The 11,403-nt window shown below is 44.3% G+C and overlaps 1 protein-coding gene across 1 annotated transcript; it reads left to right on the top strand.

The window, feature by feature from the left end:
* Positions 1-718: 718 nt before the first annotated feature.
* SMG8 (SMG8 nonsense mediated mRNA decay factor) lies at positions 719-10,853 on the top strand. Its single transcript, XM_039507971.1, has 4 exons — positions 719-2,447; positions 4,835-4,980; positions 6,328-7,203; positions 10,213-10,853. Exons 1-4 carry the CDS (start codon positions 734-736, stop codon positions 10,408-10,410), a joined length of 2,934 nt encoding a protein of 977 aa, XP_039363905.1. The 5' UTR covers positions 719-733; the 3' UTR covers positions 10,411-10,853.
* Positions 10,854-11,403: the final 550 nt, after the last annotated feature.

The following is an 11,403-nucleotide window of genomic DNA, read 5'->3' as shown; positions in this document are numbered from 1 at the left end:
GCCTGGATTTTATTTCCTTTTACTTGAATATGCAAACATAAGTGCTAGAACTAGGGGTGCTGCAGGAGCCCCTGGCTTGAAGTTGTTTCTATTATATGCAAGATTTACAGTTTGGTTTAATGGCTCTCAGCACCCTCACTAGAAAAACTGTTCCAGCACCCCGTATGCAAAGTTTCGAGGGGGAATGAGCTTGAACAAGTGGGAATTCCACTTGATGTGGCTTCTGCAAGTTGCAGTAGAAAGATCCATCAGACCCCTTGCTCAGTTCTGTAACCTAGAAAAACGGTCACACCACTGCCCATTGGAAGGGCTACAGTACTAATCAATTGTTTGCAGGATGGTTTTAGAAGTTGGGTTCCCACAAATACATATTTCCTCTAGATTGTGGGTGATTTGAAGGAGAGTTGCTGGGTGCCAGTCTCCTGGCATAGTCTCTCTCCTCGTGGTGCTCCTGTTTGATTGGGGATAACCAGTCTGCTCCCTGAACCTCGTCTTCTCTAGTTCCCCCCATCATCTTCTTTCGTCTCTCCGCACCCACCCAACCTAACAACCCACGTGGCTCAGGGAGCCGAGTCTGCGCGCAGCTGCGCTCCTACGGCTCCACGTCGCCCAGAGGTGTGAGCATGCGCAGTAACGCGGCGGCGTCTGGACTTACCGCGCGTGCTCGGCTGCGGCGCATGCCCAGTTGCTCCGAAGGAAGTTTGGCCCATTGGGGGGCCGCGCCGCCGCGGCGATGACGGTGCCGGTGGGTCTGCGGGAGCTGCTGCTGGCGGGGGGCGGCGGCGGCGCGGAGGGGAGCGGCGCGGCGGGCGCCCCCGCCCCCGCCCCCGCGGAGGAGGAGGTGTGCGTGGTGGGCATCTTCGGCAAGACGGCCCTGCAGCTGAGCTCCGAGAAGGCGGCGCTGGTGAGCACCGTGTGCGACCGGCAGGTCTTCCCCCTCTTCCAGCGGGAGAGCGCGGGGCCGGGCGGGGCCGAGCCCAGCGACGGCGGGGAGCCCGCGGCCGCCGCCGCCGAGGGGGAGCCCGCCGCTGCCGCCGCCGCCCAGGACTACAACCTGCTGCAGGCCTACTACAGCCAGGAGAGCAAGGTGCTGTACCTGGTGCTCACCTCCATCTGCGACACCCCGCAGCTGCTGCGGGCCTGCAGGGACCTCAGCGCCGGGGACGCCAGGGTGCCGGGGCTCGGCCACCCCGCTGGCGCCCCGCTGCCCCATGCCGAGGCCCATGAGTTCTGGAAGCACCAGGAGAAGCTGCACTGCCTGAGCCTCCTCTACCTCTTCTCCGTCTGCCACATCCTGCTGATGGTGCACCCCACCTGCTCCTTCGACATCACCTACGACCGTGTCTTCAGGGCCCTGGATGGGCTGAGGCAGAAGGTGCTGCCCTCCCTCAAGGCCGCCATCAAGGACTGCCCGGTTGGCAAGGAGTGGAAGCTCAACTGCAGGCCGTGCCCGCCCCGCCTCCTCTTCCTCTTCCAGCTTAATGGGGCCCTCAAGGTGGACCCCCCACCAGGCAGGGGGCAAGACCTCTGCGGCCAGCTGGAGAAGCCCCCACCCAAGAAGCATTCACCCAAGAGGAGGTTGCAGCATGCCCTGGAGGACCAGATCTACCGCATCTTCCGTAAGAGTCGGGTGCTGACCAACCAGAGCATCAACTGCCTTTTCACTGTGCCTGCTAACCAGGCCTTTGTCTACATTGTGGCTGGTGGGGCCCAGGATGGAGAGGACCCGGTGGCCATGCTGCTGGAGCAGCTCAGGAGCAACTGCACAATGAAAGAGACAGATTCCTTGCTGGCACCCACCTTGGCAGGGCCCAGGAGATATCAGATGATGAGACATGGCAGGCAGCAGCTGTCCTTCCATGTTGAGAGTAGCAGTAGCAGCTCCAGCTCCTCTGGGCAGTTGGTGGACTGCACCCTCAAGGAGTTCCTCTGGCAACATGTGGAGCTGGTGCTAAGCAAGAAAGGCTTTGATGACAGTGTGGGGAGAAACCCTCAGCCCTCTCACTTTGAGCTTCCTACATATCAGAAGTGGGTTGCTGCAGCTCAGAAATTGTATGAAGTGGCTATTGAGGGGAAAGATGATGACCCAGCTTCCCTCACTGGGGAACTGACCTCCAAAATTATGGGAAGCATCAAAGTCTTGGAGGGGTACCTAGATATAGACACCAAGTTTTCTGAAAACCGTTGCCAAAAGGCTCTCCCCATGGCCCACAGTGCCTACCAGTCCAACCTGCCCCACAATTACACTATGACAGTTCATAAGAATCAGCTGGCACAAGCCTTGCGTGTGTACAGCCAGCATGCCCGGGGACCAGCCTTTCACAAGTATGCCATGCAACTTCATGAAGACTGTTACAAGTTCTGGAGCAATGGGCATCAGCTGTGTGAGGAGCGAAGTTTAACTGATCAGCACTGTGTGCATAAATTTCACTTACTCCCAAAATCAGGTAACTAAGCTCAGTTGCGTTAGGATCCTTTTGCAGTTTACATTTACAAGTTTTAAGCCATAAAATGTTTTCCTATCTAACTGGCCATTGAATTTTAAATCCGGCTTTATTTTAAAAGAAATACTATTAGGTACAGTAGATCATAGACTCTAAAAATAGGTCTTATGTCTAATGTTAATGTTTATAAAAAGTGCAGGAATGATGGGTTTAGTTTCCATCTCTCTGTTTATTGAAGGGATAGTTATAGCAAAGGCTATGTTGCAGCATTCCCTTAATTACCCCTACTGATGTGCCCACTCCTGATTGGGAGTGACCACTCCCAGGAATTGAAAATAGTTGAGTTTCCATGGTCAGTTCAGTCCTTGCTGTCTGTGCAGAGACTGCCAGTTGTGGTGATGTGTGCAATGTGTATACGTGGTGGGATGGGACCACCAAACTCATTGCATAGAGGACAGAACCAGTAATCAGATGGTGATAACAGGTGTATTATAACTAGTAATCTAGAGGTTAAAGGCTCCATACCCTATTCTTAGTCCCTTGTGTCATCACTTCCCCCCCAAATGTAACTTTGATTTAGAACCACCCCCCCCCCACCACCAAAAAACCCAACTAATTGCTACTTGGTGTGAATAAGGGTTGCAGGATTAGACTCATTATTAATTACTTGGGTTCTCTCCATGCTAGTTGAACATACATCCTTAGAATCATAGAATATCAGGGTTGGAAGGGACCTCAGGAGGTCATCTAGTCTAACCCCCTGCTCAAAGCAGGACCAATCCCCAACTAAATCATCCCAGCCAGGGCTTTGTCAAGCCTGACTTTGAAAACCTCTAAGGAAGAAGATTCTACCACCTCCCTAGATAACCCATTCCAGTGCTTCACCACCCTCTTAGTGAAAAAGTTTTTCCTAATATCCAACCTAAACCTTCCCTACTGCAACGTGAGACCATTACTCTTTGTTCTATCATCTGCTACCACTGAGAACACTCTAGATCCATCCTCTTTGGAACCCCCTTTCAGGTAGTTGAAAGCAGCTATCAAATCCCCCCTCATTCTTCTCTTCTGCAACTAAACAATTCCAGTTCCCTCAGCCTCTTCTCATAAGTCATGTGCTCCAGCCCCCTAATCATTTTTGTTGCCCTCCGCTGGACTCTTTCCAATTTTTCCACATCCTTCTTGTAGTGTGGGCCCAAAACTGGACACAGTACTCCAGATGAGGCCTCACCAGTGTCGAATAGAGGGGAATGAGCACATCCCTTGATCTGCTGGCAATGCCCCTACTTATACAGCCCAAAATGCCGTTAGCCTTCTTGGCAACGAGGGCACACTGTTGACTCATATCCAGCTTAGAAAGATGGTTTCTGAGGGAGGTGCAAATGCTATTTTAAAATAAAGCCTTACCGTGCAAGAAATAGAAGTTGCAAGGAATATATATAAATAGCCAGAAGAACCATTTGTCCTTTCAAGCAAGAACTGGTAAGTGTCATGGTTAAGGCCTAGGTGCACCTTTGACCTGTCTGAGTGCATCTCCTCACGTGTGTGTTCTCTTGCTTTCACCTGGTAAAAGGACAACACAATTTTCACACTCTTAGATCTGGTCACTGGGCTACAGCACACTGTGTACCAACCATGATTACTCTGCAGGCCTGACTGAGCTCCAGTGCTTAATACAGTGACCCAAAACAGCCTCTTCAAAACAACATATTGTTTTATCTTAACAGTAGGAACAAGGCATAACAAGAAGAAAGGATTTCAACACAATAAAAGGTCTATATGCATATTTGCCTTACTTAAAGGTTTAGTAGTCCTAGTTAATCCCTGACCCCTTTGCCTCTAGGGATTGGGGTTCAGTCTACTCCCCAGCAGTCTTTGCCTCACTTTTTCCTATTCTTCAGGGACCATCTTATCTATCCAAACTTAATTGTTCCAGTTTCCTCTGCTTGGATCCCCCTATGGGGACTCCCAAGCCAGATTGTTGAAATCCGCTTGGTCAGAGGTAAAATTTAAAGTAAATAGTAGTTGCATTGTCTTTTAAGTATTGATAAATGGGGGGCTATCTATCCTCTGCTTAAATTAACCCCTTGCAGTCATATAGCAAACGCAATAACAATCAAATGGTGGAACATAAATTATTACATAGCAGCTCCATATCCTGCACGATAAGCAATGGGCAAGAAAGGCAGCTCAGTGTGTACAAAGGGCCTTTGTAACTTGTTGTAAAACACACACAAGGAAGGGGAAGTTGCATGATAAATTGGCAATTTTGGAAAGTAATTTGGGGGAAGTATGAGGGATCATTGCAGAAGAGGGTTGAAGATAGCCAAATGATACAAGTATCTCTCCAGATGGGGTGAAGCAAACACCAATTAATCTTGTTACTTTTTCAGGGGAAAAACCAGAGCCAGATAGAAACCCTCCAGTGTTGTATCACAACAGCAGGGCTCGCTCCACCGGTGCCTGTAACTGTGGGAGGAAACAAGCACCCCGGGATGATCCCTTTGATATCAAAGCAGCCAATTATGACTTCTATCAGGTAATCATTAGCTTTCCATTTTTGCTTCAAAGGAAAATATTATTTATTAAGCCATAGCTATGCTTGTGCTGTACAAACAAGGCACAGCTTATCCTGAAGAGTCCAAAGAAAAAGTTAAGAGGTGACTTGATTGTGGTCTATAGATGTCTATGGGGGGGAAGAGAAAAAGTGATTGGAAGCGGAAGCTAGCCAAATTCCGACTAGAAATAAGGTGCACATTTTTAAGAGCAAGGGTAATTAACCATTGGAATAATTTGCCTGGGGACATAGTGGCTCCTCTGTCACTTGACACCTGTAAATCAAGACTGGGATATCTTTCTAAATATATGTTTTATAGTTTTAACAGAAGTTATGGGCTTGATGCAGGAATTACTGGGTGAGATTCTGCGTCCTGTGTTATGCAGGAGATGAGGCTAGATGATCATAATGGTCCCTTCAAGCTTCAAAGTCGGAGCCTAGGTCTGAGACAGACAAAACAGTGCAGACACAACTAGTACCTAGTGTTCCAATAAGAGTTAGAACTGGCATGGGAGTACTGCACAGCCTTTTTTAAAATGGTCTTTGCGTTAGTTTGTTTTAAGGAGGGATTTGATGGAAGAAAATGAGTCTTCTGACCACAAAGAGAGAGAGAGAGAGAGAGACCTAAGTGAAAAGGGAGCATGGGAGAAAGAAGGGAGTTTTAGGCTATTTAAATATTACTTTTTTCTTATCCTGCTCCTGTAAGAGCCAAGCAGTTTTTACTCCTATTGCCTTAACAGCAGTTGAGTACTCAGTACCTTGCAGGATCAGACCCAAGCCATCTGAATAGCTTGGTGAACAACTATTCATTTTCCATGAAAGCAGTAAAGTATGAGCTTTTCTACAATCACAGATTTGTACCACTTTGACTATACTAGGATATTTAAAGCAGTACTATTCCATACCTTCCAGTTGGGGTTAGGCAATAATAGTATTGAGGTGCTTATATTGGTGTAGCTTATAAGGGAAAAGTGTAAGGCAACTTTATACCAATATAACTGCATCCTCACTAGGGATTGCACTGATCTTTAACTGTTTGTGTAGAAAATCATACCCCCTAACCAAAATAGTTATACTAGTACAAAAACAGTGTGTGGACCAGGCCTAAGCATAACAGTTATGTGCATAGTGTCTGTAGTTCATTCAGAAGTGCACTGGTTCCCACTTCACCAAAAGAGAGACTCTAAATATTTGCTTGAGGCTAGATTGCATTGACTTGTTAATATTATAGCTTATTATATTAAACTGCATTCAGTTAGTTTTGTGATTCAGAGCTATGTGAACGTTGAGACTACAGATGACAAGTTAACTGTGTGCCATCTTTCACAGCTGCTGGAAGAGAAATGTTGTGGGAAACTGGACCACATCAACTTCCCGATCTTTCAGCCGAGTACACCTGATCCAGCACCAGCCAAGGATGAGACCTCACCTGCCCCTCCAGAAGGAGAAGCTGAGAAACTTAAAGAAAAAGAGCCTCAAACCCAGGGAGAGAGTACCAGCCTGAGCTTAGCCCTTAGTTTGGGTCAATCAACAGATAGCCTGGGCACCTACCCAGCTGATCCTCAAGGTGGAGGAGACAATGCAGAGGCTCATGGGCAAGCATCAGAGTCTAAAAGCGAGAAGAGGCCAAGCTTGGTAGATCGCCAGGCATCCACTGTTGAGTATCTTCCTGGCATGCTTCATTCTAATTGCCCTAAGGGCCTTCTTCCCAAATTCTCTAGCTGGTCACTGGTCAAACTTGGCCCTGCTAAGGCTTATAACTTCCACACAGGCTTAGACCAGCAGGGCTTCATCCCAGGAACAAACTACTTAATGCCTTGGGACATTGTCATCAGGACAAGAGCTGAAGATGAGGGAGATCTAGACACTAATTCCTGGCCTGCTCCTAATAAAGCTGTTCCTGGGAAACGAAGTGCAGTTGTAATGGGAAGAGGAAGGAGGAGAGATGACATAGCTCGAGCCTTTGTTGGATTTGAATATGAAGACGCCCGTGGTCGGAGGTTCATGTGTTCAGGGCCTGAGAAAGTCATGAAGGTGATGGGAGGTGGGCCAAAAGAATCTGCTATAAAAGCCCTTAATTCTGATATGCCCTTATACATCCTCTCATCAACTCAGGGACGAGGACTTAAACCGTATTATGCTCAGTTTATAAGACTCTTTGTTGTGGTGCCAGATGCTCCACTGCAGATAATACTAACACCTCAGGTAAGAAAGCTATCTGTAAGTGACTGTAGGAACTGCAAAATGTAACTCTTAAAAAGTGTATTAACACTTATTGTGGGACACATAAAAGAATGTAGGCTCCTTCATTGTTGCAGGGGGTAAGAGTAGATAGGTATATCTCCATATATATATATATATGATTATCTCATAGAACTGGAAGGGACCCTGAAAGGTCATTGAGTCCAGCCCCCTGCCTTCACTAGCAGGACCAAGTACTGATTTTGATCCAAATCCCTAAGTGGCCCCCTCAAGGATTGAACTCACAACCCTGGGTTTAGCAAGCTAATGCTCGAACCACTGAGGTATCCCTCCCCCCCAACCTGAACCAGGATTTAATTACAGACACTCCCTGTTCCGGAATGCCTTGCGTAAGTTGAATTTTGTGTAAGGCAGGAACATATATCCGACAATTACGCCCCCACCCAAAAAAAAGTACGGAACTTTTCCCGTAAGTGCGGATTTGCACAAGTCAGGTTTGCGTAACCCAGGGAGCATCTGTAATGTTCTGTAGGTCAGTCCAAATTGGTACTGGCCAAAAGTTGTTGGATTGTTGCCACCAAAGCCATTTCTCAAAGGCTAGTTTTAGTTCAGAAATTCTCAGCAGACAGACGATATGTAAACCACCACCTCATTGGGAATGCTCCTTGATATTTTCAGCCAAGGACTGAATGGGGAATGAAGATAAGTCTCTTCTCATTCCTTAGGGAGAGTCCCCACAGATCAGGTTTGAGGATAATGGTGGTGTGGGGAAGTTTGCTGTGTAGTTGCAAATGCTGTATATGTTCTGTAAACAAATATTTCTTCAGTCACCAAGGCTGTTATGACTTTAGCACTTGTTAGCATAACTTTCTTCTTAATACACATTTTATCATAGATGACATAGTGGGGTTCCAATAGGCTGAAAAGACATTTTAAATAATATGCCACAAAAATGCACAAGAATAACCTGCCTTTTTAAAAATAATTACTGAGCAATGGGAACATAAATTAAAAATTAAAATGTCTTCACAGAAAAATGGTGATGCATGGCTAAGTTGGATTTTTATCTTCAATTCTCTGAACTCTGAGAACAGAGAATCTGTAGAATGAAAAAGATGTAATTTTCATCTATTTCTAGATGCTGGGAAAAGGAAATTGATATTTGAAATTGATATGTGCCCACTTACTTTTTTTTTTAAGTAATGAAATATGAACAAGATGTGTTTTCCAATAGTACTCTGTCATGGAATAATCTTACCATTTATATAGCACTTCATAAAATATGGCAAACAAATTTCATTTGTTGGTACCGAAAGTAAATACAGCACCACTGAAATGCAGCCAGCACACAGTATGTTTATATCAGTTATGGGGAGAAACCATCTACTCCCCTAAAGTGCCCTGGGACCATTCATATACACATGTTCAAAAGAGATGAATTCAAACTTGAACAGAAAAGTGCTACTAGAATGATCTGGGAGTGGGAAGCCTATATCATATGAGGAGATTAAAAGGTCTTGTTTAGTCTAGCACAGGGGTAGGCAACCTATGGCATGGGTGCCAAAGGCGGCACATGAGCTAATTTTCAGTGGCACTCACACTGCCCAGGTCCTGACCACCAGTCCAGGGGGCTATGCATTTTAATTTAATTTTAAATGAAGCTTCTTAAACAATTTAAAAACCTTATTTACTTTACATACAACAATAGTTTAGTTATTTATTATAGACTTATAGAAAGAGACCTTCTAAACATGTTAAAATGTATTACTGGCACGTGGAACCTTAAATTAGAGTGAATAAATGAAAACTCGGCACACCACTTCTGAAAGGTTGCTGACCCCTGGTCTAGCAAAATGAAGGCTGAGAGGAAATATTGCTGTCTATAAATGCATTGGGCATGGGCATCAGGGATGGAGAAGAGCTATTTGAGAGAGAGAGGTTGGAAATTTAGAAGGTTTCTAATCAGAGGAGTGAGGTCCTAGAGAACAGCCTTCCAATAGGAGTAATGGAGGCAAACAACCTATCTAATTTTAAGATGGAGTTTGATAAGTTTAAGAACAGAATTGTATGACTGATTTGCCTGTGATAGCAAGGGACTGGACTCAGTCTCTCAAGAGGTCCCTTCCAGTGCTATGTTCCTACAAAGCAAACAGAACCTGGTTTAGGGGAGACCTTAAAGACCCACATACTAAATTGTTTTTTGTTTTGCAAGTTCAAGCAGAAGTAGTAATGATTAAAGCTACACACAGCAGTGAAATGGCACCATTCACTTCAGTGGTTAAGATTCAGTTTTGTAGTCTACCTTTCAGATTCGTATTTAACTTCCATGAGTTTTGCCCGTGTATGAGCTGCAAGATTAGGCCCTAATGGTGATATTTCAAAATTCCCCTTTAGGGGTGAATGTGGATGAAATGGCAAGGAAAAAGCTAAATCAACTAGTGATACTTATGCCTATAAGTGATATGATTTCTAAGGCCCTTGTCCACCCTGTGAAAATCTAATATGCTGAAGGAAAAAATTACACCACATCAGTTCTTGACCTGATTAAGACACCGCTCAGTCTTCTAGTGCAGTTGATGATAAACAATATTTTAAGTGCTCTTGATTCATGTTACAGTCCTGAAAAATCCAAGGTGGTAGAACAATTTGAGTCACAGTTGAAACAATTCAGTCTTGTCGGCACTACACAGATGCAACTGTGTCCCTAAATGTAGATTTATTTATTTATTTATTTTTGGTAGTGTGAGACAGGGTCTTAGTGATCTGATGCCAAATCTGGTATCTTTAAATTCAGCATGTTGATCACACTGGGGTTTGAAACTTATTTCCTTTCTGGCAAGAACAGCATTTAAACACTGTCTTCTAAAAATGCGCTAAAGTGGCTTCAAACCTCATTTTAGTAGAGACTTAATAGACCCTTGTGGATTTAGTTATTTGAGAGGGTTTTATTCCAATAGTTTGCTAATTTTATCTTTTAAAGCACTTAACATATTTCCTACTGTTTTTTTTCAGGTTCAACCAGGGCCTCCGCCTTGCCCTGTATTTTACCCTGAGAAACAGGAAATAACCCTCCCACCTGATGGACTGTGGGTGCTGCGATTCCCTTACGCTTATGTAACAGAACGTGGACCCTGTTTTCCTCCTAAAGAAAACCAGCAGTTAATGAGTTATAAGGTTGTTCGAGGAATACTAAAAGCCATTACACAATAAGAATTATTCTGGTACATTAGTCCTGGTTTCAGGTGACTTGTTTTCTCAATCCAAATTATGGATTTTGATTCCTGACTGTTGATACTTAAACAGTAATCACTGCTTGGTATAGTGAAACCACGGCATGTAAAGTGAATAGGGTCCAGATTCAGAATAAAGATATGAGCATCAATGTGGAGAAAGGAACATGGCAACTTTCTCTGTTTACCTATTCAGTTTTCATATGTAGAAACCAGCAACTTTTAATTTCTTTATATGTCTGAGCCTGTGTCGCTATATGTTTTGATGAGTCAACTCCTTGTCCCTAATTACATATTTAGGAACTTGTATTAAAATTACCCCTGCTTGGAATCAAGCTGTTACTTGTCAGATGGAGACAGTGAGAAGAGAACCTTTTTCTCTCTCTCTAACCTGCCTTTTAAAATAAAAAATATGGACTCTTATTGTGTTAGCAGAAACTTTGTATTTGAGTTTTTAAAATGTAATTACAGACATCTTTAGTCATTTTTGGATTTGTCTTCTCAATTCCATCAGAGCCAGGAACCCTGTTCATTCAGATCAGACACATTTTTAAAAAAACAATTAAAAAAGTCTACATTCGTGGATCAGACAACCAGATCTTGTTTTTGAAAATTATCTATCCAGTGCCATAGCTGTGGCCAGAAGAAATCAGCTCCTATGCCTGAGTCAAGGTTAGGTGTGCTTAAAAAAAAAAAGACAAAATACTGACAACTTAAACCCATTTTAAAACAAGTTTAAAAAATAAACAAACAAACAAAAAAGCCCTTGTAGCATATAACAAAAGGTTAGAATGTCTCCCAGTTTGCTCTACTATGACAATTAAAGCACAGAACTGGAATTGTGATAAGTGGGTTCTTTTCCCTTCTAATTATTTGCCATGTAAAGTAAATTACTCAAATGTCTGCTTCATTTTCTGAACTATAAGATGTGGATAATACCTCCCTTGCTTCTTGACGGCTGCTGTGTGACTTA

The sequence above is a fragment of the Mauremys reevesii genome, linkage group 20 (genome assembly GCF_016161935.1).
Source record: "Mauremys reevesii isolate NIE-2019 linkage group 20, ASM1616193v1, whole genome shotgun sequence".
NCBI lineage: Eukaryota > Metazoa > Chordata > Testudines > Geoemydidae > Mauremys > Mauremys reevesii.
The sequence above is the reverse complement of the archived record's forward strand: the minus strand, read 5'-3'. Positions and strand labels throughout refer to the sequence as shown.

Excerpts from the sequence above, each read along its gene's own strand:
- SMG8 (XM_039507971.1), top strand. The coding sequence starts at position 734 with ATGACGGTGCCGGTGGGTCTGCGGGAGCTGCTGCTGGCGGGGGGCGGC. Across the intron at positions 2,448-4,834 it reads TCACTTACTCCCAAAATCAG|GGGAAAAACCAGAGCCAGAT; the intron begins GTAACTAAGCTC and ends TTACTTTTTCAG. Across the intron at positions 4,981-6,327 it reads CCAATTATGACTTCTATCAG|CTGCTGGAAGAGAAATGTTG; the intron begins GTAATCATTAGC and ends CATCTTTCACAG.